Raw genomic sequence first — 18,365 nt, forward strand, 5'->3', positions numbered from 1 at the left:
GGAAATGACAGCCTCCTTGGGCCAGTTCTTCCAGAGAGTGCCTGTGAGGCCAAAGGATATCTCAGTAGCACCCTGTTACCTGTCTATGTCTTACCTTCTGTAAGGAAGCCTGCTGTGAGGTCCAGTGGGACTAAGTCACACCCTGGGATGGATGGGAGGACTGTTGACCCAAGTGAAGATGTGAAATGTCTTCAAGCTATATGAAGGCACCCTGGGCACATCTTAGGTGACATGCTACAGGACAAAGGCATTCTAAAGCCAGGAAGTGCTCTGCTAAGCCATGGCCACAAGTCAGACTGATGGAGACAGTTCCTCAGCTGAGGTCCCTTCTTTCCAGGTGATTCTAATTTCTATCAAGCTGATTTAAAAAATCTAACCAGCACAGGTTCTCACAGGCACTCTGGAAATGAGTCCGAAAATGGGACCAGATGGAAGTTCTGCGTCCTCCAAGAGGTTAAGCACACAGATGCAGGACCCATAGTATAGCAGCTCAAGATCTACAGTGTAAGCAGCTGCTAGCTTCTTCTGTCAGCTCCGGTGTGTAGGCACATGGATACAATTGGGCAGGCTGGATGGTTGAGCACACAAGGCACAGCTCTCACGGAGCGTACATGATACTGACGAAGGACACAATACATATTTGTCTCCTCCAGAGAAGTCCAGAGAACCCTCTGAACTCTGCTGGACTCAGGGATGGCATGATGGATCTGGAATGAGAAGTCTTGGTCCTGAAGAGGCCTTGCCTCCCTCTAGGACCCATCTAAGACAGGAGTAGCCTAAAACTAGAGACCAGGATCACAGGATTCAACAAATGAGAAATTCAAATGCTTTCCTTTATAAAAACTGAAGGAAGGAGACTAAGCCGGTCTTTTTAACTCAAAATTTGGGAGAAAGGGGTTTTACAGAAAAATTTCCCTTCGGACAGATAAAGACAGAGTCGTCAGAAATAACAGTGGCCCTTGTCTAGTCACATGATGCTAGAGAGCCCTGTCCTGTCCTGCAGCAGAATCACATCTCAAGAAGTAGAGCATCTCCCTGGGAGACAGATTTGTTAATGAGCAGCAAGTTCCAATCTACTATTTCTTTTATTAAAATCCTCACCCTGATACACAGGGCACCGGAGCCAAGCCCTCTCAGCCTTGGCTCTGTGGCAGCTGAGGGGTTCGCTCAGTGGGCTGGAGTGATCGTGGGACTCTGGAAAGAGGGGGTGAGCAACTGCAGCCTGGACGGAAGCCTGGCGCAGCTGCCTGGGAACTGGCTGCACTGAGAGCAGGAGGCTAGAGGCAGACACTCGCGGCTGGGTGGCAGGATGGCCTTGGGGCCACAGGGGTCCTGAGCACAGAGGGCCTTCAGGAGAGCAAAGCTGATGCACGGCCCCTGCAGGGAAGAGGAGAGACAGAACACTGAGATACCACTGCAAGCAGGCCCTGGAAGCTGTGGTTGCTTGGTTGGGTGGCAGGAAGCACCACAGCACTACAGGCTAAGCTTGGGTGACTCCTCCTCTTCCCTGGGTCCTACCCACCCACTTGTGCTTTCCTTCTAGATCTGCTGCAGGTAGCAGGAGACTGAATGGTGTGGAGACCAGGAAAGAGACGCAGGTTCTGAGAAACTTTGTTTTTGTGTGTCTTATGCAGCAGAAGGATTTCTGTAAATGCGATTAAGGATTTGGGGGTGGGGAGCCATGCTAGAGATGTGAAAGGAGCATCTGCAAACCTCAGCAGCAGACAACGCCAGGGTTGGTATGGGCAGGGGGCTCCCAGAGAGCTCTGCCTTGCTGGCTCTGTAGGTAGAGAAAGGGCCTAACACTACGGAAGGCTGAGGCTTCATCTCCAGAGGCCGTAAAGGGCAGGGACTCTTCCACAACCTCACAAGCATGGGCTCCTGGAAACAACTTGACTTTAGCTCACTGAAGTCATTCTACACTTCAGTGTGCAGTCCGTAACAAGTACAAGGGGCCACGCATGCTCTGGGGCAGGAAATAGGGTGAGTTCAGGACTATTAACAGGTCGATTGAACCATCCAAAGGGATGGGCATTGTTTTCTCACATAGGAGATGCAAGGAAGCCAGATGGGGGATAAACAGTGCTTCTCAATACACCTGCCTCTCAACCCAGTGAGACAGAGGTCTCTATCTCACTCTATGTCCACCCCGCTGAGGTCTCTATCTCACTCTATGCCCACCCCCACTGAGGTCTCTATCTCACTCTATATCCACCCCCCACTGAGGTCTCTATCTCACTCTATGTTCACCCCGCTGAGGTCTCCATCTCACTCTATGTCCACCCCACTGAGGTCTCTATCTCACTCTATGCCCACATTGCTGAGGTCTCTATCTCACTCTATGCCCACCCCCTGCTGAGGTCTCCATCTCACTCTATGTCCACCCCACTGAGGTCTCCATCTCACTCTATGTCCACCCCGCTGAGGTCTCTATCTCACTCTATGCCCACACCTCTGAGGTCTCCATCTCACTCTATGCCCACCCCCCGCTGAGGTCTCCATCTCACTCTATGTCTACCCCGCTGAGGTCTCCATCTCACTCTATGTCCACCCCGCTGAGGTCTCTATCTCACTCTATGCCCACACCTCTGAGGTCTCCATCTCACTCTATGCCCACCCCCCGCTGAGGTCTCCATCTCATTCTATGTCCACCCCCTGCTGAGGTCTCCATCTCACTCTATGCCCACACCGCTGAGGTCTCCATCTCACTCTATGCCCACACCGCTGAGGTCTCCATCTCACTCTATGCCCACCCCCACTGAGGTCTTTATCTCACTCTATGCCCACCCCCACTGAGGTCTCTATCTCACTCTATGCCCACCCCGCTGAGGTCTCTATCTCACTCTATGCCCACCCCCCGCTAAGGTCTCTATCTCACTCTATGCCCACCCCCACTGAGGTCTCTATCTCACTCTATGCCCACCCCCACTGAGGTCTCTATCTCACTCTATGCCCACCCCGCTGAGGTCTCTATCTCATTCTATGCCCACCCCCCGCTAAGGTCTCTATCTCACTCTATGCCCACCCCCACTGTGCACAGTCCTGGGATTGCCCCCCCCCCCCCGCCCACCCGCCTGCTGCCACACACTCCAACCTGGAAGCCCGGGCCCACACAGACTGGACTCACTCCACATTTGCCTGTATGTCCCTCTGTCAGCTTCTTGTGCCCAGGTAACCGTCTGAAGAGTCTTTATTAGGCCTTTTACAAAAGCCTCCCATGTTGCTCACTTCCAGTCAGACCAGAAGGGCTGCTAAGCCTACTGCTGATCTGCTGTCTGTGTAACTCAGCTCTTAAAGGGGTCGGCAAAATCAAATGCTGTCAAGTAACCCTACATCCATTTACCCTCTTCACAACAGCGAGTGGATTTTGCTAAGGGGTACAGGGTGCTCAGCGAGGAAGTAATGTGTCCCAAGGTGGTTATGGGAGTGAGCTCCAGCAAGTGGAACATAGACAGGAATTGTTGGGTAGTGTTTTTCAAAAAACCCCTTTACACTCTTCCTCCCTCTTTCTCCTCAGGATACTGTTGTGTTTATCAGAGCATGAGCAGACACTTTGTAAGGGGCTATAATAATTCATGAGTCTGATCAACTGAAGAATTGTTAGGCCTACCTGTGGGGCTAACATGAAGCTGTTTAGATAAAACTTCTTGGTGGCACTAAACTTTCTCAAGCAGTATCTTCCAAAATGAAGCCTCTTTCAAAATTCCCTTCTCTTTGTACTTTTTTTTTTTTTCAAGATAGCGTTTTTTCTTTGTGTAGCCCTGGCTGTCCTGGAACTCACTCTGTAGACCAGGTTGGCCTTGAACTCACGGAAATCTGCCTGCCTCTGCCTCCTGAGTGCTGAGATTAAAGGTGTGTGCCACTGCCTGGCTCTCTTTGATATTCTTATGTATTTTATAACACAGCTTAGAGACCTTATACATATACCCATGGGAGCCTCTATTCACTTCTTCCGACATTGCTCTCTGCCATATGTCACATTCCCAGTTCCAGAGCAGCCATGGACCTTGGACTGGAGAAGGCAAAGGGCACTCTTTACCACCTTTCCTCTAGGCTCAGGACAGGATTCACACCCCGTTCTACCAACAACTGCCATGCTCACCATAAACTGGGCAGCCAGAGTCCAGAAAGCATCATTAGGATGAGCCAGACCTGAAGTAGCCCTGTAAGAGTGACCTTAGTCACCTCCCCTGCACCCACATAATAGCTGGGCACAGTCGTGTATGTTCTTAACCCCACAACTGAGTAAGGCATAGGCAGATTCTGTAAGATCACTGGCAAAGCAGTCTAGTAGAAACAGCAAGCTACAAGTTTAATAAGAGACCCTGTCTCAAAAATTAAGGGGCAAACAATTGAGGAAGGCATGCATTATTGACTTCTGACCTCCATTTGTTCACATACACAGGCAAGAATGCCTGCTTATACATGTGTATGCACATGCTTGAGCACACACACACATACACACACACACAAAGGACCTTTACTGACTGGTAAATGGGGTCACTATTGCTCAGACAGCACGGTCAGCTATGGCCAAAGTGACCAGCCATTGACTTCATAGAGGCTCTAGGAGGCTCATGAGTACTAGGTCTCATGTCCTGGGAATTCTTCCTCAGCTCATGCTAGGACATGGTTCTGAGCCACAGTCCTAGAAGGCATCTGTCACAGGCAAAAGAAGTTGCCATTCTGCCCCTTTGGAGTGGCCTTGGGGCCCACTCACCTGGTCATCAGTCTGAGGCCACATCAGTGGCAACTGGTGGCAGCTTTGGGGGTTGAAGTTGCACACGGTCACATTGCCCTGAAAAACAGAATCATGCGATCATGAGGAAGAAGCAGGGCATGGACTTCGCCTGAGAAGGCACACAGGTCCTTGTTCTAGGACTCTGTGCTCAAGGAATTCTGAGAAGGAGCCCAAGTGTGCTCCTGGAGAGAGGAGCTTACAGCTTTGAGTGCCTGGGACCATCACTGTGAGACACAGTTTAAGAATCTGGGATGAGTCAACATAGGTCTCGGTGGGGAGAGAAGCTGGCTTTGGAAAAGTTTAGAGGCTGGAGGGGTGTGTGATGGCAAGCAGAGGCCTTTAGGGGAGCCATGATGTGGACATAGACCTGGAGAAGGGCCACACAGGAGAGGCAGGTTAAGCAGCCTATGTCTTGCTCAGTGTAGGTGACACAGACCGAGGCAGAAATATAGAGAGCAGAAGAGCCTGAGCTCTAGGGGTTGGGAACCCTACAACCTCAGCTCTAAAGTTCAGACTCAATAGGCCTGGTGTGGTAGGTGGGGCCAGGCCCTACATGCTAGGCTAGGCCCAGGGCCAGTAGCCTTCTCTTCCGCTGGAGAACTTGTGTTGACTTCTCTTCATGCCATTGGCAGGAGATAGGTGGGACTGGGTCTCAGCTAGCCTGCGAGGCTGCAGAGGAACTAAAAGCTTCCAGAAGGAAGCAGGGATCATCACAGAGGCAGGACCAAGGAGGAAGAGGACAAATCCAGGTAGAAACCAGAGACGAGACCCCAAGCCACTTCCAAGCCAACTTTTCCCTCCTTCAGACCTGGACCTCCTAGATGAAAGAAGACTTGGAGGACTGCTGGTCTGGGACCCTCCTGCGTGCTCTCCTCCCTAGGATAAGGGAGGGACCACATCTGCTTGTTCTCATATACATATCAGTTCAGATCCTGTTCCCTAGAGTTGCATCCTCCAGCAACCAGGCAGGCTGGAGTCACAGCCCCCCTGGGGCCCTCTCACCTCCACATCTCTGCTCACAGACAGGCTACCACAGGTACAGCAGCAGATGATCACAATGGGGGATGGATTTACAGGTGGTGCTGGAGGAGACACTGGAGGAGGGGGCAGTTTCTTCTTTTTGGGCTGATAGGAGAGACAAAAACCTGTCTGATCCTTGTCTGTGCTTTTCACAGCACTTGGCACTGTGGGGCCACTCAGCTCTTGTTTTGGGGTGAATGGAAAAATGTAACCCACACCTTGGGGAGGTCTTCCATGGAGAGAAAAGCAGGGAGCTCCCTCCCCACAGTTCTCAGAGTCATAGCTTCTCAAAGTAATAACAACCCACTTCCTAGGTCAGCCTGGTTGGCCGAAGCCTGGCCTGGTTGCTGTACTGTAAGCCAGCACCAGCCAGGTAACTGTCCCTTACATCTGCCTCTGGCCTTTGCACAGGCATATCCTTACCCAGGCCACTCTGCAGTCAGCACAGTCCTGGCAAGATGGGGAGGCTGTTTCTATCCCAGCCCAAACCAGGCTCCACCTGCCCCAGCCTCTCACTATGACTTCTGGTTCTCACCTGACTTGAGCCACAGATGCCCATCCACCTTGTTCCTGTGCTTCCCTGGGGACATCCCTCACAGCTCAGGGCCAGCTGGGACTCCTTCACCCTCCTTATCTAACCTCAGGTCTTTAGGCGGATCCCAGCCAACCCCTCTACCCTGCCAGGAGACAGGGATGAAGACAGATCTAACGGAGCAAGACCACCTCCAACATGGGGATGGGGACCAGGGCTTGACACAGAAGTCTGTTCTCAGGATCTGAGCTGCAACCTCAGCATCAGAGTCCTTTGAGGTCCCCTGAAAACCACGGAGTCAGTAGATAACAGCTGCTCATGCTGAAACAGTGCTGCATGGTGCTGATTGTGTGGCCAAGGCAGGAGATCCTAAGAGTCTTTGACTGACGTCACCGTGAGCCCCGTCGTAGACCCTTTGAGATGCTCTACCCTTCTTCCTTCCCGAGTACAGACAGGTCTTCGATGCCTCTTTTGAAGGTTATTGTCCTTAGGCATGTGACAGTATCCGCATCCAAAGCATGACTTACCTGTGGTTCGGGCTTAGGCGGGGGCAGCTCCTCAACAGGCTGGAGGGTAAAACAGACAAAAGAAGCTGGTGTGTAAAAAATGGGCTCTGCCTCAGCTCAGCAGACAGGGTAAGCTGGTCTGGAGCAGGGATGCACATATCCTGGAATGGGTGTGGGCGCTCAAGCCTGTGCTGCCGTGCGCAACGGGGAGCCCCCCTGATCTGCTGGAGCCCCCACCCTTCTCTGCAGGTGGGAGTGATGAGCCGAGTCAAGGTGCTGATCCTGGAGAAGCCCAGCCGCTAAGTGCTGCCAACCTGCCGAGCCCCACCTGCGTGAGAACCCACGCTCCTTCCCTTCCTCTAAGAGAAGCCCAGGGTCTTGCGGTCTCCCCTGACCTCCGGGCTCCTGTTGGCTTTCTCTACTGTCTGCTCCCCTGGATAGAGATGGGACCTGACAGTTCTGTCTCTGTGCTCTGCCGTCCCCAGGGTCGTGGTGCTGCCTTGCGTCTATGCCTCTTGGACGGAGGGAGGGCGTGCTCCTGGGCCCCAGACTGAGCATGTAGGGGCACTCACCGGAAGGTAGCACAGCTGCCAGAAACAGCCAGTCAGTAACAGAGTCAGCAGCAGGACCAGGAGTATAGGGGCAAAAATGAATCTGTCGATGCTTGGCTTCAGTTCCTTTGTGACCAGCGGGGTGGTGGGGACGGTGGTTGTCGGTAGAGTCGTTGTGGTACGCGGGATCGTCGTGGTGGTCGTTGTGGTGGTGGTCGTTGTCGTGGTGGTCATTGTTTTAGTTGTGAGTTCCCTAGTGGTGGTGGTGGCTTCGTCTGTAGTGTAGGATTTGCCCTGGGATAGAGGAAGGTTGTATGCCAACCACCGCCAGAAGCACATCCCGCAGAGACCAAGGGCCATGGTGGAAGGCCCTCCTAGATATCTGCAGCTTGGCTTCTCATCCTCTTTCTTATTCCTGGACTTCTCAGAACTGATGGGTCACCAGGAGATCCTACCTCTGGCCCTGCTCCAAGGCTTTTGCCAAGGTAAGGATGGCCCAGGATTCTCCGTGGTCTGAGGATCACAGCCTTCACTATGGCTTCAGCTGACAGGGCACTAGGCTATGGGTGACCAAATCTCCGGGAGAGGCTGCAAGACCTCTCTTCCCACTTCCCAACTCCACAGCCTGGTGCTCACCCTTCTCCCTCTGAGGCCCGTCTTGTGACCTAAGCAGTGCCCACCCTCATGGGTACTTAGCAAGGTCTGAGTTCACAGTCTTGGTTCAGGCTCAGGCCACAGAACTTCAGGATTGGGACTACTCTCCCAGTTGCCTCCTAGAGCAGGCTGCAGCCTGCCCAACCCTACTGAGTCAGAGGCCTGCTAAGAGCAAAGGCTGTAGAAATCGCTGGGAGAAGGTGCCTGGGACCCCGTGATGCTTGGCTGGAAGCTGAGACCATTGACTGGAAGATGTAACAATAGCTGCTGTTGGGGGCTGAAGACATGGGGCTTCTCTGCTTCAGTACTTACGTCTGGGAATGTTAGGTGGTGAGTGCCTACAGGGCAGAAATCTGAGTTCATCCTCCCAACTTACGTGTGGAGGTGAGGGATGAGCCAGGCAAACCCGAAGATGCCACTCAACTCTGAGGGGTTCTTATAAGCTGAGAGAAACCTCCTTTTCCTTGACACCCTCTTCTGTCACACTGCACTGGGCTCTGTTGTCACCAAACAGGCTTCAGGGCAGGGGGTCTAGAGTATGTGTGGGGCAACATTAGTGTCCAGGGCTCCATTTCTTTGTCACATACACCCTGACTGAAGTGGTGGACTTTTGTATTCCTGAACCTGGGACACCCCTGTGGAAGGGCTACGTGCCCTAGACATCATGGACAGGCCCTGGCAGACAGCTTGGTGCATGCCTCACTGGCCCTTCTGGAAACTGGGCTGGGTCACATAAGTTGTTTGTGTGTATAAGCTGCCCTTGGGGCCTGCCTGGAACCTCTCTGCCCCTTTGACCTACTGGGTAGACCTGCACCAACCAGAGGGTCTGTGCAGATGGGGTCTCAGCCCCACCCTGGTACTCACACATAGCTTGCTGGCAATGAATAAATTTTTATTCAGGAAGTTTCTTCCATTGTCCAGGCTGAGTAGAACATGGATCACTCTAACACAGAGACAGACACTGAGAAACAGCTTGGCCACAAGGACCTACCAAGAAATAACCCCAGTTCTTCTCATGGTCATACTAAATCTCAGACACTCCAAACTGCTGCAGAGTGGACTTATGGGTAAAGAAAGGAACTAGGAGTGAACCTCTGCAATGATAGTGAAGGGCTGCAGGTTAGACCATGAGAGGCACCTACATTCCATGGCCTTTGAGCTAAGGCATTAGGGAGATGGGCATGGACTCACCATGCTGGCTTGTACCAGAGAGATGATCAGAGAAGATGTTGCGGCCCTCAGTCCCATCATCTCCTGCATCCCACCCTCAGTAAAGCCTGAGCACTGTGCACCACTCAGTACCATGGGGGCCACTGACAGGGCCAGGCGGGAGGGTATTGGAGCCCAGCTGCAGGCAGACAGGTGTTCTACAGCAGTGGGGACATCTTAGATTCCACACTATATTGGTAAACACTGATCTCTTCCCTCGAGGCCTCCAACAAGGGCCACTTACTTTCCTGGTTCCTCTACGATCGGTCCAGGACAAGTAACCGTAGTCTTGGTTAGATTGAAGGCTTTTACATCTAAAAGGAAAAGACAAGAATGGCCAACAGATGCGTCCCTTCCACCATTGTTGCCCTCTACCTGCAGAGCTGATCAATAAGCAGCAATCTCCTCTCTACCTTCTTCAATCCAAAGACTGTTGGTGGACCCCAACTCTGCCCAGCATCAAAGAGCACTCTGGTGCCTGGTAGAAGCAGGCAGCAAGAGCCTTGCACCTCAGGGCTCACCTACTAAGCACTATGATCACCTTCCCCTTTCATAACCTAAGTACACACACACACACACACACACACACACACACACACACACGCACGCACTTTCACACACACACATACACACATACACACACACACACACACACACACACACACACACACACACACACACCTGCGCTCGCGCACATGCATGTGGGTGGGGAGATTATACTTGTGAGAGAAAACATGTAGCATTTGTCTTTCTGGATCTGGCTTATTTTGCTTAACATGATGATCTATCCATTCTCCTGAAAAGCGACATGATTTCATTTTTATTTATAGTTGAAAAAATCCATTGTGTCCATGTTTATTTAGGATAAGTATGGGGATAGTAAACAAGATAAAGGACTCAGACAGGGCAAGTGGAGAAAGGGAGTTTTTAAATAAATGAAAAGATAAATAATTAGAGGAGTGGAGAAGAAAACTGTGGACAAGGAAGAAGAAAATAATTGGAGACTAGTAAGAAGAGAAAAAACAAGCAAATTTCCCAATAATGAGAAAACCAGAAAACAAAATTACAATTAAATGTAAGGAGGAAAATACAAATTAAATCATGAAAAATACGTCATGCCAGGTGGTGGTGGCTCTTGCCTTTAATCCCAGCACTCGGGAGGCAGAGGCAGACTGATCTCTGTGAGTTCAAGGCCAGCCTGGTCTATAGAGCGAGTTCAATGTTAGCCAGGACTGTTACACAGAGAAACCCTAACTCGGGGGGAAAAAAATTATATACATGTTGGGGGGGGGGCTTTAAAAATGACATAAAAGTATTCCTAAAACTGCAGTAGAAAGGGAAAACAGAAAAGCAAAAAGACTGTCTGCTACCCAAGACAAAAATCTATAGGCCACTAAGGGATTCTGAGAGCAGGAGGGTAAAGGAGTCTCCCCGTGGAGGAGCCCTACATGATTGTCCAATGCCAAGGGCTCAGGCTGGAATCATGTACGTGCAACAGTGGATGGGTTCAGCAGGTCTATCTATTCTATGTGTGACAATAACAAAGAAGAGGAGGCTAGGGACTTGAGAGGGAATGGGGCCTGGGGAGATAGGAGAAGTTTGAAGAAGGAAAGGAAATGATATAAAATGAGGAATAAATTAAAAAGTTGTCTAATAATAAAAAATATATAAGAATTAGATGAATGTAGGGCAGGGAATAAAAAATAAAAACATGAATTTTTCTCGCATATAGTAAGTTTAAAAGAGTATTGGTAAAAGTGCCAGCGAAGGAGGTGGCATCCCAGGTATCTCCGCCAGGGCTCTTTTCACTTAGACACACTACCCCGGTGTCCAGCAGGACAGTCAATGAGGGTGGAGAGACTTGACTAAGAGAAGTGACCCCACTTACCTTTGAAACTCATATCAATGTCACTGAAATAGAACCTGCAAATAACCTCTTCTTGACGCATGGCAAAGTCAAAGCCATATCCACGAATTACCACCGGGTTTGATTCTGTAAAGACAATGTTCAAACCGTGAGGAGAGCTGGGGGCTTCATTCTCTCGGATCTATCTTTTCAGGACTCTCTACTCCCTAAAATGGAATTTCAAGGTGGCCTCCAACAAGGGAGAATCTCTGTGTGAGCCAACATCCGTATTGGTTCCTGCTTGCTGACACTCTTCCTCACAGCAGTGGAGATACTCTCTGACACTGAAGACCATATACAGGAGACACAGAGTAGGCGGCAGGCTGGCTGTTCCCACAGGAGCCAGATAGGATTTCCTCAGCCTGTGCCCTTGCCCAGCTGCCTCAGGGCCCAGATACAGCCCATCCCTGTACCCTGTGCACTTCAGATGCCCAAAGGTAGCTGACCAAGGACTCTCCTCCCTCTTCAGACTCCAGGAACACAGGCTGACTCAGTGCTAGCCATAAGACACAGCCCATTCGGCTTCACTTGGGGTGCAACATCCTGCCTTGGGCTTCCCTCCAAAAGACAGGCACTCTGTATGTGGCAGGTTCACACAAGATGGCCAACAGTTCAACAGGTCTGTGGTTGAACTGATGTCTGGAGGTACCTGTCTGATTGGAGACAACTCATGTTTTCGTCTGGGGTTTCTCACAGTTGCCCAGACACCAAGGCATCTTTGTCCATGGGACAATCAGAAACATGAAGGAAGGCTGCATGACTGGGCTCCTTTACCCAGAAGTAGAAGGGAACCTGTGAGGAAGGAGGCTTCTTCTCTGCACTCCTCCACACAGCAATCTCCTCTCTCTTACACAGCACGGGGAAGGCCAAGGGACAGAATAGAGCCCAGAACCAGAATAGAAACAGCATCATCAGGTTCCGTACATCTTCTGGAGGGTGTATCTGTCACCTCTCTATCCAGTCTCTAATCTCATTGACAGCCTGTGCATGCCACTTCTTTCTAGCATAGTCCTGTCTGCCCAAGCCTAGAGCCCTGGGGCTCTGTGGGAGGGCACAGATGTCAGGATCCAGCTGCCAAGACTGAAGGAAGCAGAGCAACCCAGGCCTCCCGGGCCTGCCTTCTTTTGCAGGACACAAAGGCCAGCCACATGGCGACCAAGCCTGAATGCACCGTGATCGTGGCAAAGGAAGGCAGCTTTCTCCCAAGACCAGACACATGTGTGACCTCTGTAAGCTGACCTGGGGAGGCTGGAAAAGACAGAAGGCAGAAGCTGACCCCTGTCAGCTCCAGTCCTTGGGGTCAGGCATCTATCATTTCAGTGCTGAGGTGAAGTGAACATGGCTGTCTTTGAAGATATTTTTGTAGGCACAAAGAGTCCCTCATGCTTCTAGTAACACAGTGGATACCCTCTGCTCCCAATTCTTTCTCTTTATTCCTCAGTGACTGACATGCTACTGTCCTCATTTCGTGAGTGTTCAGTGGTTGACTTTTCTGGAAGTTACCAAGCTTCTCTGGATGTACTGGTGGCTCCATCTAGGTTTCATTGAAAGTTTTGTACCCTTTTCCTAATTGCTTAACAATTACACTTTTGTTATGAGATAAATAAGCAGTAATTGTACACTTAATGCTATGTCATCACACCATGTACCTTCCAAATGTACATTACGCTATACCCAAATCATAGCCATCCCATGCGTGTTCATCCCCCACATGTACACATTCCACACATCCATATTTCAACATACATGTGGTCCTTGTTCACATAATGTATCAAAATATACATATCATGTACCATATGCACAACACAAAATCTATACATAAAGACACATTATATAATAACACAAAAATACATACACACAGAATATACACCCATATAAACCACATGCACACAAAACTTTACACACCATCCAGAAACTGATATGCATTCATACTCATTGTATGCATATCACCCACACACCACAAACATATGCATGCACACATAACACATTTGTCTGCCTACAACAGTCCCCTCAGCTCTTACCTTTTATACATATAATCGGTGTATCTAAAGACTTAAGGGATGGACAGGCCTTGGAAGCTAGCTGGAACATGGAGAGCAGTAAACAAGGTCAGAAAAGTAAGCTTCAGGAATCCTGTGAGGTGGCCCGCCTCTGCCTGTACCCATTGCACTCACTGGGAAAATGAGGTCATTCAGATGATCCGCTTTCGTATTTGGAAATGCATTTTCTGGTTTGTCTGCAATTCCTACTATCTAAAAGAGAGAAGTGACTTGAACATCCAGCCAGGAGCCATTCGATTCAGTCATGGCTCAGACACTGGCTTCTGCCCATAGCCCAGGCTCTGAAAACAGCAAGTTCTCTGGCCACCCATCTACCCAGGGGAAGAGTCTGTCAGGTTCGCCATACTGCTGCAGTGGCCGCCTGTTGCCCAAACCACCAGGGTAGATGAGATGACCACCTCTGGGCGGAGTGTTGCTTTAACTGGATTCAGAGGGGCACCTGGTCACCTAGACAGTTACCTGATCTTTCTTAGAGCTGCCCACACCCACACTGTAAACAGACGCTCCCATCCTCCGAGCTTTGTCAGCCTAGGAGAAAGACAAGAGCCACATATAAGCCACCAACGCAGAGAGCAAGGAAGAGATGCAGCTGAAGCTGGCTGGGCTCACCTCTTCCACTGAATACTGGTAGGCATCATCATCCAGAGGGCTGTTGAGCAAGGAGATGATCATGCTGGGACGATAGACACCTGAGGAAAGCAAGAGTGATTTGGTGCTTGAGGTTCCAGGAGAGGCCCGCAGAACCTCTGGGCCCCCACAGGCTGTTGAGCCCAGCACTACCAAATGGAGGCCCAGTTTCCTCATCCCCTTAGCCACTTGGGTCAGGAGCCCAGATCCAGAACCAACCATTCAGTGATCCCCAGAATGAGAAGGGACTATGTTCACTACCTAGTCTACAGATTAGGAGGCAGAGGGGTCAGGAGCAGTCTACAGAGGTCGATTTGGCTATACCCTCAGGGAAATCCAGTCTCTACTCAGCCTATCCATGAGGCTGAGCATGCCGAGTGAAGAGGGTGGAAGCTGGTACTAACTCTGGGCACAGCCCTGAAGATGTCCTATTGGTAACAGTGGGCCCAGTAATCAGGACTATGGGTCAACAGGTGTTAGACAAGGGACTCCACATCTCAGCATCTTTCCCCATCTGCTCCTACCTATTCCAGACAAGTGCTATGGGCCTATACTCAGGGGCATGGGTCCTACTATGCATTGCCCCTTGTACTGCCTGACACATGGATGCAAGAGACAGGTTAAGAAAAAAGAACTGGAAAAGGAAGATCTGGCAGCCAAGGAGACACCAAACCCTGGTTCCCTGCATGGGTCACTGTACTTATCTCCTTTCTGTTCACAGGGCCATCTATAGGACAAAGACCTCAGCATGATCGAGGCCCACGCATAGCCGTATGGGGCCTCCTACCCTTCTCAGAAACATCACAAACACAGTGCTCACAGAGGCCTGAGGCCCAGAGAAGGGGCCATGAGACAAGTACTGGAAGAGGCCTGAGGATCTGCACGTGGCCTTTCCAGGGAATCCCGGCTCTGTGGGGACCCATCCAACAAAAGTGCAGGCAGCTCACCTCCTGGGTATGTCTTTCTTATCTGCCTATGTGCCTGCAAGGAAACAAAGAAAAATGGGAGACGTTGTGAGATGACCCCATAGTAGTGGACACATAGGTGGCTCTAGCCCTCCACACCTTCCGCAATCCTCGGTAAAGGTGTTCATGTCCTGCCGGTACGCTATACTTCAATCTTTCAACACCCTTAAGGATTTCTTCTCTGAAAAAAAAAAATCAAAAATAAAGGTGACATGAAGACTATGGACAGTGACAAGACATCCCCAAGCTTTCCCTGGGCCTTTCTCTGTCTCTGATCCCATGAGCACGAAGGCAGCTTGGACAGGGGTAGGAGGACAGGGAAGTTCTCAGCCAGCGTCAAAGCCAAGAACTCTCATGGGGGCCCACATTCCTAACTGGAACCCTGATGCTGAGGTCACCCTCCTGAGCAGTCTGTTACTCGGTGGGTAGGGCTGAAGAGGGCCATGTCACCAGCTGAGTCACTGCCCAACTCCCATCTTCCCTGTCACGGAGTCCTGGCATGACTTCTCCTCCAGTCTGCTAAAGGCAGCGGCCAGTCAGTCTACTTAGACATGAGCCCAACTGTGGACTCCACAAGCTCCCGACAGAGAAGTCCTGAGCCTGGGAGGTGGGCCCTGAGGCTGTCCATGAGGCAACTGCGTTGCTTCCTAAGCTAGAAGTGACATGGTCTGTCAGGTGCTGTTAGGACAGATAGAACTGACTGAGGCAGGCAGGCCTGGGTCTGCTAGCTGTTCTGGGACAGGAAGTGGGGTATGAGGATAATCCAGTGTGGCAAGGCTGCACAGACACAGCAGGATGACTAACAGGGGACTCTAAGGTGGCTTCCTGTTGGGGAGAAAGAGATCTTGCCATGAGCTGAGCTCTGAAGACCTTTTTCCTGGCCCAGCCTAGCCTAGGAAATATGAGGGTAACACCCATTAGGCCCAGTGGGGTCAAATCACAGTCTGCCAAGCCCAGCCCAGCCCCCACCCATGTGCCCAGCCCCTACTGACTCTCTGGGCTTCCTGTGGGAAGCCTTCCCATAGATGTTCTGCCACTCAAACCCAGTTAGGTTTCTCCAAATCCAAGCCACAGGGCATATCAGATCTTTCCTGGACTCTTGGAGCCAACACTCATGTTCCTTTCCCCAAGTGAACTGGAGCTGTCATCTCCATAGGTGTGGGACACATCCTGTTTCACCCCCAGGCCCTGGACAGGGCTTTCCTAGGCCTCTGCACACCCCAATGCTAAACATCATGCCTTTCTCGCTCTGTTCTTCTTGCTCTGGATGGAGTTCCAGGCTAGGCATCCAAAGCTCTTCCTCCTGAAGCCCCCAACAACATCCTTTCACTGGTACTCTGGGGACAAGTGGGTCACCTCCCTCTGTGGGTACCTGCTCCACATATTTGCCTGTAGTGTACAGGCCAGCCTTGGACTCTTGCTTCTGCCCTGGGATTCCCCCTTCCCAGAGTGGGCCTCAGCTGCCTTTCTCTGGACCCCAGAACCTTCCCCTGGCTCCCAGCTGTCTCTCTATCCCACTGACCCGGGCAGAGGATGAGCAGGTTTATCAGGCTCTGTACAAGCCTGGGCTGTTCAGGGGATCCACATATCCTCCACCCTCCTCAACCCTGTGTATTGTCATAGCCAGGTCCCAGAGAAGAGTCAAGAGTGGTGGAAAACAGACAAGCATGAATGTTGAAAACTTCTGGAAGCACCAGTTTATGGGTTCCAGTGATGCAGGAATTCAAGGGGTTGGCAGGCTGAAGTTAGTAGTGAATATCAGTATCCAGGCATGTGGCAACAAGCCACTGTAGACACCGTAGGAGCCCTCATGGAGGTCTCTGCAAGCCCTCAGTTCCACAGAGGCCTGAAACACCACTCCTGAATCAGCTTTCACATAAACACTTACCTGTCTCCAGTGAGGGGTAGGATGACGTTGCCCTTACAGGAGTAGGTGATGATGGACACCCGCAGATCCTGGCTGGGAGGAAGCAGGTGTTTATGAGGAGCCACCACCTCAACATGATGTCATCAAGATGTCAAGGAAGGTACTTATACAAAATTCTCTTTTCCCTCTTCTCCCCACTTCCCCTTTGAGGCCTTATCTAGTAGGCAGAGGATGTTGAGTAAATTTCATGAAAGATTCTGAACCCTATGGAAATGTGGCTCCTAAGAAAGTGGCAGCCAAATCGGTCCCCTATTCCATCCCTGTGCTCAAACACATGCGCACTTATATGTGCTTACACTCATACATGTACACACACTCATATACACACCCACCCATGCTGAATAAGCAAGACTCCTCCATAGGATCCCCCTTCTCCTCACCTCTTGTCTACTGTAGATTTCCCAGCATCTCAGCCTGACTCCAAGGAATTGTTCTTCCTCTGGCTTCCCCTTCTCCCAACCCACTGCACTCTAGCACAGGACCCTCAGAAAACTATCAAGCATCCCTGACCGAGTTTCCCAGTGACCCATCTCTAGTTCAGCTGACTCAGCTGGATCTCAATCTTAATCTTGCTCCTCTAATCTCCACAAAACTTCTATGTCCCACCCCCACCTCACCCCGGCTCCCACTGGAAAATCTAAACCCCTTGGCCTGCCTTAGTAAGTCCCTATGCCCTTGTTTCCAAGCTGACCTGGGGTACTGGCACTCACCAGCCTCAGAGACCACCCACTTCCTTGAGACCACCTTACTGGCCGCTCTGTCCTTATCTTCTCCATCACTGAAGTTATCTCATTTCCATATCCTTTCGGATACCACCCTGACTTCCTCTAGGAATCCTTGCCTTGTATCCTTCACAGCTGGTTGTCTGTCCTCTTCTTCTGACCCCCCCCTCCCCCACAGCACTCTGCAACCAAGTGCTAGTTCCTGAGTTACTGCTCTCCCTGCCTTTCCAGACCTTGCAGCCTGAGGGGTCCTGGAGGGTGAACTCTGTCCCTATTCTACACCTAGCTCCCAGGCAAGAGCAGCCAATGCTGCAGGACACTCCATGGGACCAATGGACTGTGTCCTCTGCCCTGCTCAGCACACCAGCCTGGGTCTGTGCTCCCTCTATAAGGAACTCTTGCACCTCCCAATTCCGAGAAATGTGTCCTCTGCACGACCAGACACGCCCCATGCATCCATCCCAAAGGAGCCTGCAGCATCAAGTCGTACTTTGACACCCTCTTTACCATATCCTCCACAAACTTGTGAACGTGTGGCCAGGCGCGTGACATGCGTTCAGACCTGAAGACAAAGGAGACATCCCTCGGTGGATACAGGGTTCCAGTGGACCAGGCCACTTCCTCCCTCCCCAGCCCTCCACTGGCTTCCTTAACAGAGGCCTCTACACCAATAATGCCCACTACACTAGAACAGCCTGAGAGGTAACTTTCTCCAGGGCCAGCAATGGGCAGAGGGTAGCTAGAGAGCCCCATCTGGTGGAACTGAAAGGACCCCATGGTAGAGGCTCATTGGTGTGGCTGAGCACAGCAAGGTAGGGACTGTGTGGTCTTGAAATAGGGAAGGGTCTCTTTTTGGAAAAGCCCCCGAGTGCTTATAGGTAGCCTCTCTGGGCTCCCCACTTGCCCTTGATTTTCTGTTTCCAGGCCCCTTTCATCACTTAACAC

General features: G+C 51.1%; 1 protein-coding gene across 3 annotated transcripts; it reads right to left on the bottom strand.

Moving 5' to 3' along the window:
• Positions 1-1,066: 1,066 nt before the first annotated feature.
• LOC131919720 (anthrax toxin receptor-like) lies at positions 1,067-18,077 on the bottom strand. 3 transcript variants are annotated; one of them, XM_059274134.1, is made up of 16 exons: positions 17,911-18,077; positions 16,660-16,731; positions 14,871-14,952; positions 14,754-14,787; positions 13,789-13,868; positions 13,639-13,707; positions 13,294-13,371; positions 13,141-13,201; positions 11,102-11,206; positions 9,458-9,527; positions 8,869-8,947; positions 7,372-7,644; positions 6,821-6,859; positions 5,744-5,866; positions 4,721-4,798; positions 1,067-1,377 (listed from the first exon to the last, which is right to left on the bottom strand). In XM_059274134.1, exons 1-16 carry the CDS (start codon positions 17,970-17,972, stop codon positions 1,168-1,170), a joined length of 1,515 nt encoding a protein of 504 aa, XP_059130117.1. In that variant the 5' UTR covers positions 17,973-18,077; the 3' UTR covers positions 1,067-1,167. The 3 variants fall into 3 exon arrangements, with proteins under 3 accessions (XP_059130117.1, XP_059130119.1, XP_059130118.1); XM_059274136.1 differs by lacking the exon at positions 14,871-14,952 and having other exon boundaries at positions 16,660-16,727; positions 17,911-18,002; XM_059274135.1 differs by lacking the exon at positions 14,871-14,952 and having other exon boundaries at positions 17,911-17,953.
• Positions 18,078-18,365: the final 288 nt, after the last annotated feature.

This window comes from Peromyscus eremicus, chromosome 9 (assembly GCF_949786415.1).
Source record: "Peromyscus eremicus chromosome 9, PerEre_H2_v1, whole genome shotgun sequence".
Taxonomy (NCBI): Eukaryota; Metazoa; Chordata; class Mammalia; order Rodentia; family Cricetidae; genus Peromyscus; species Peromyscus eremicus.

Coding starts and splice junctions, on each gene's coding strand:
- LOC131919720 (XM_059274134.1), bottom strand. CDS start 17,972: ATGTCACGCGCCTGGCCACACGTTCACAAGTTTGTGGAGGATATGGTA. Junction 13,202..13,293: donor TGAATGACCTCATTTTCCCA/GTGAGTGCAATG, acceptor TCCATGTTCCAG/CTAGCTTCCAAGGCCTGTCC. Junction 5,867..6,820: donor CGCCTAAGCCCGAACCACAG/GTAAGTCATGCT, acceptor CTCTCCTATCAG/CCCAAAAAGAAGAAACTGCC.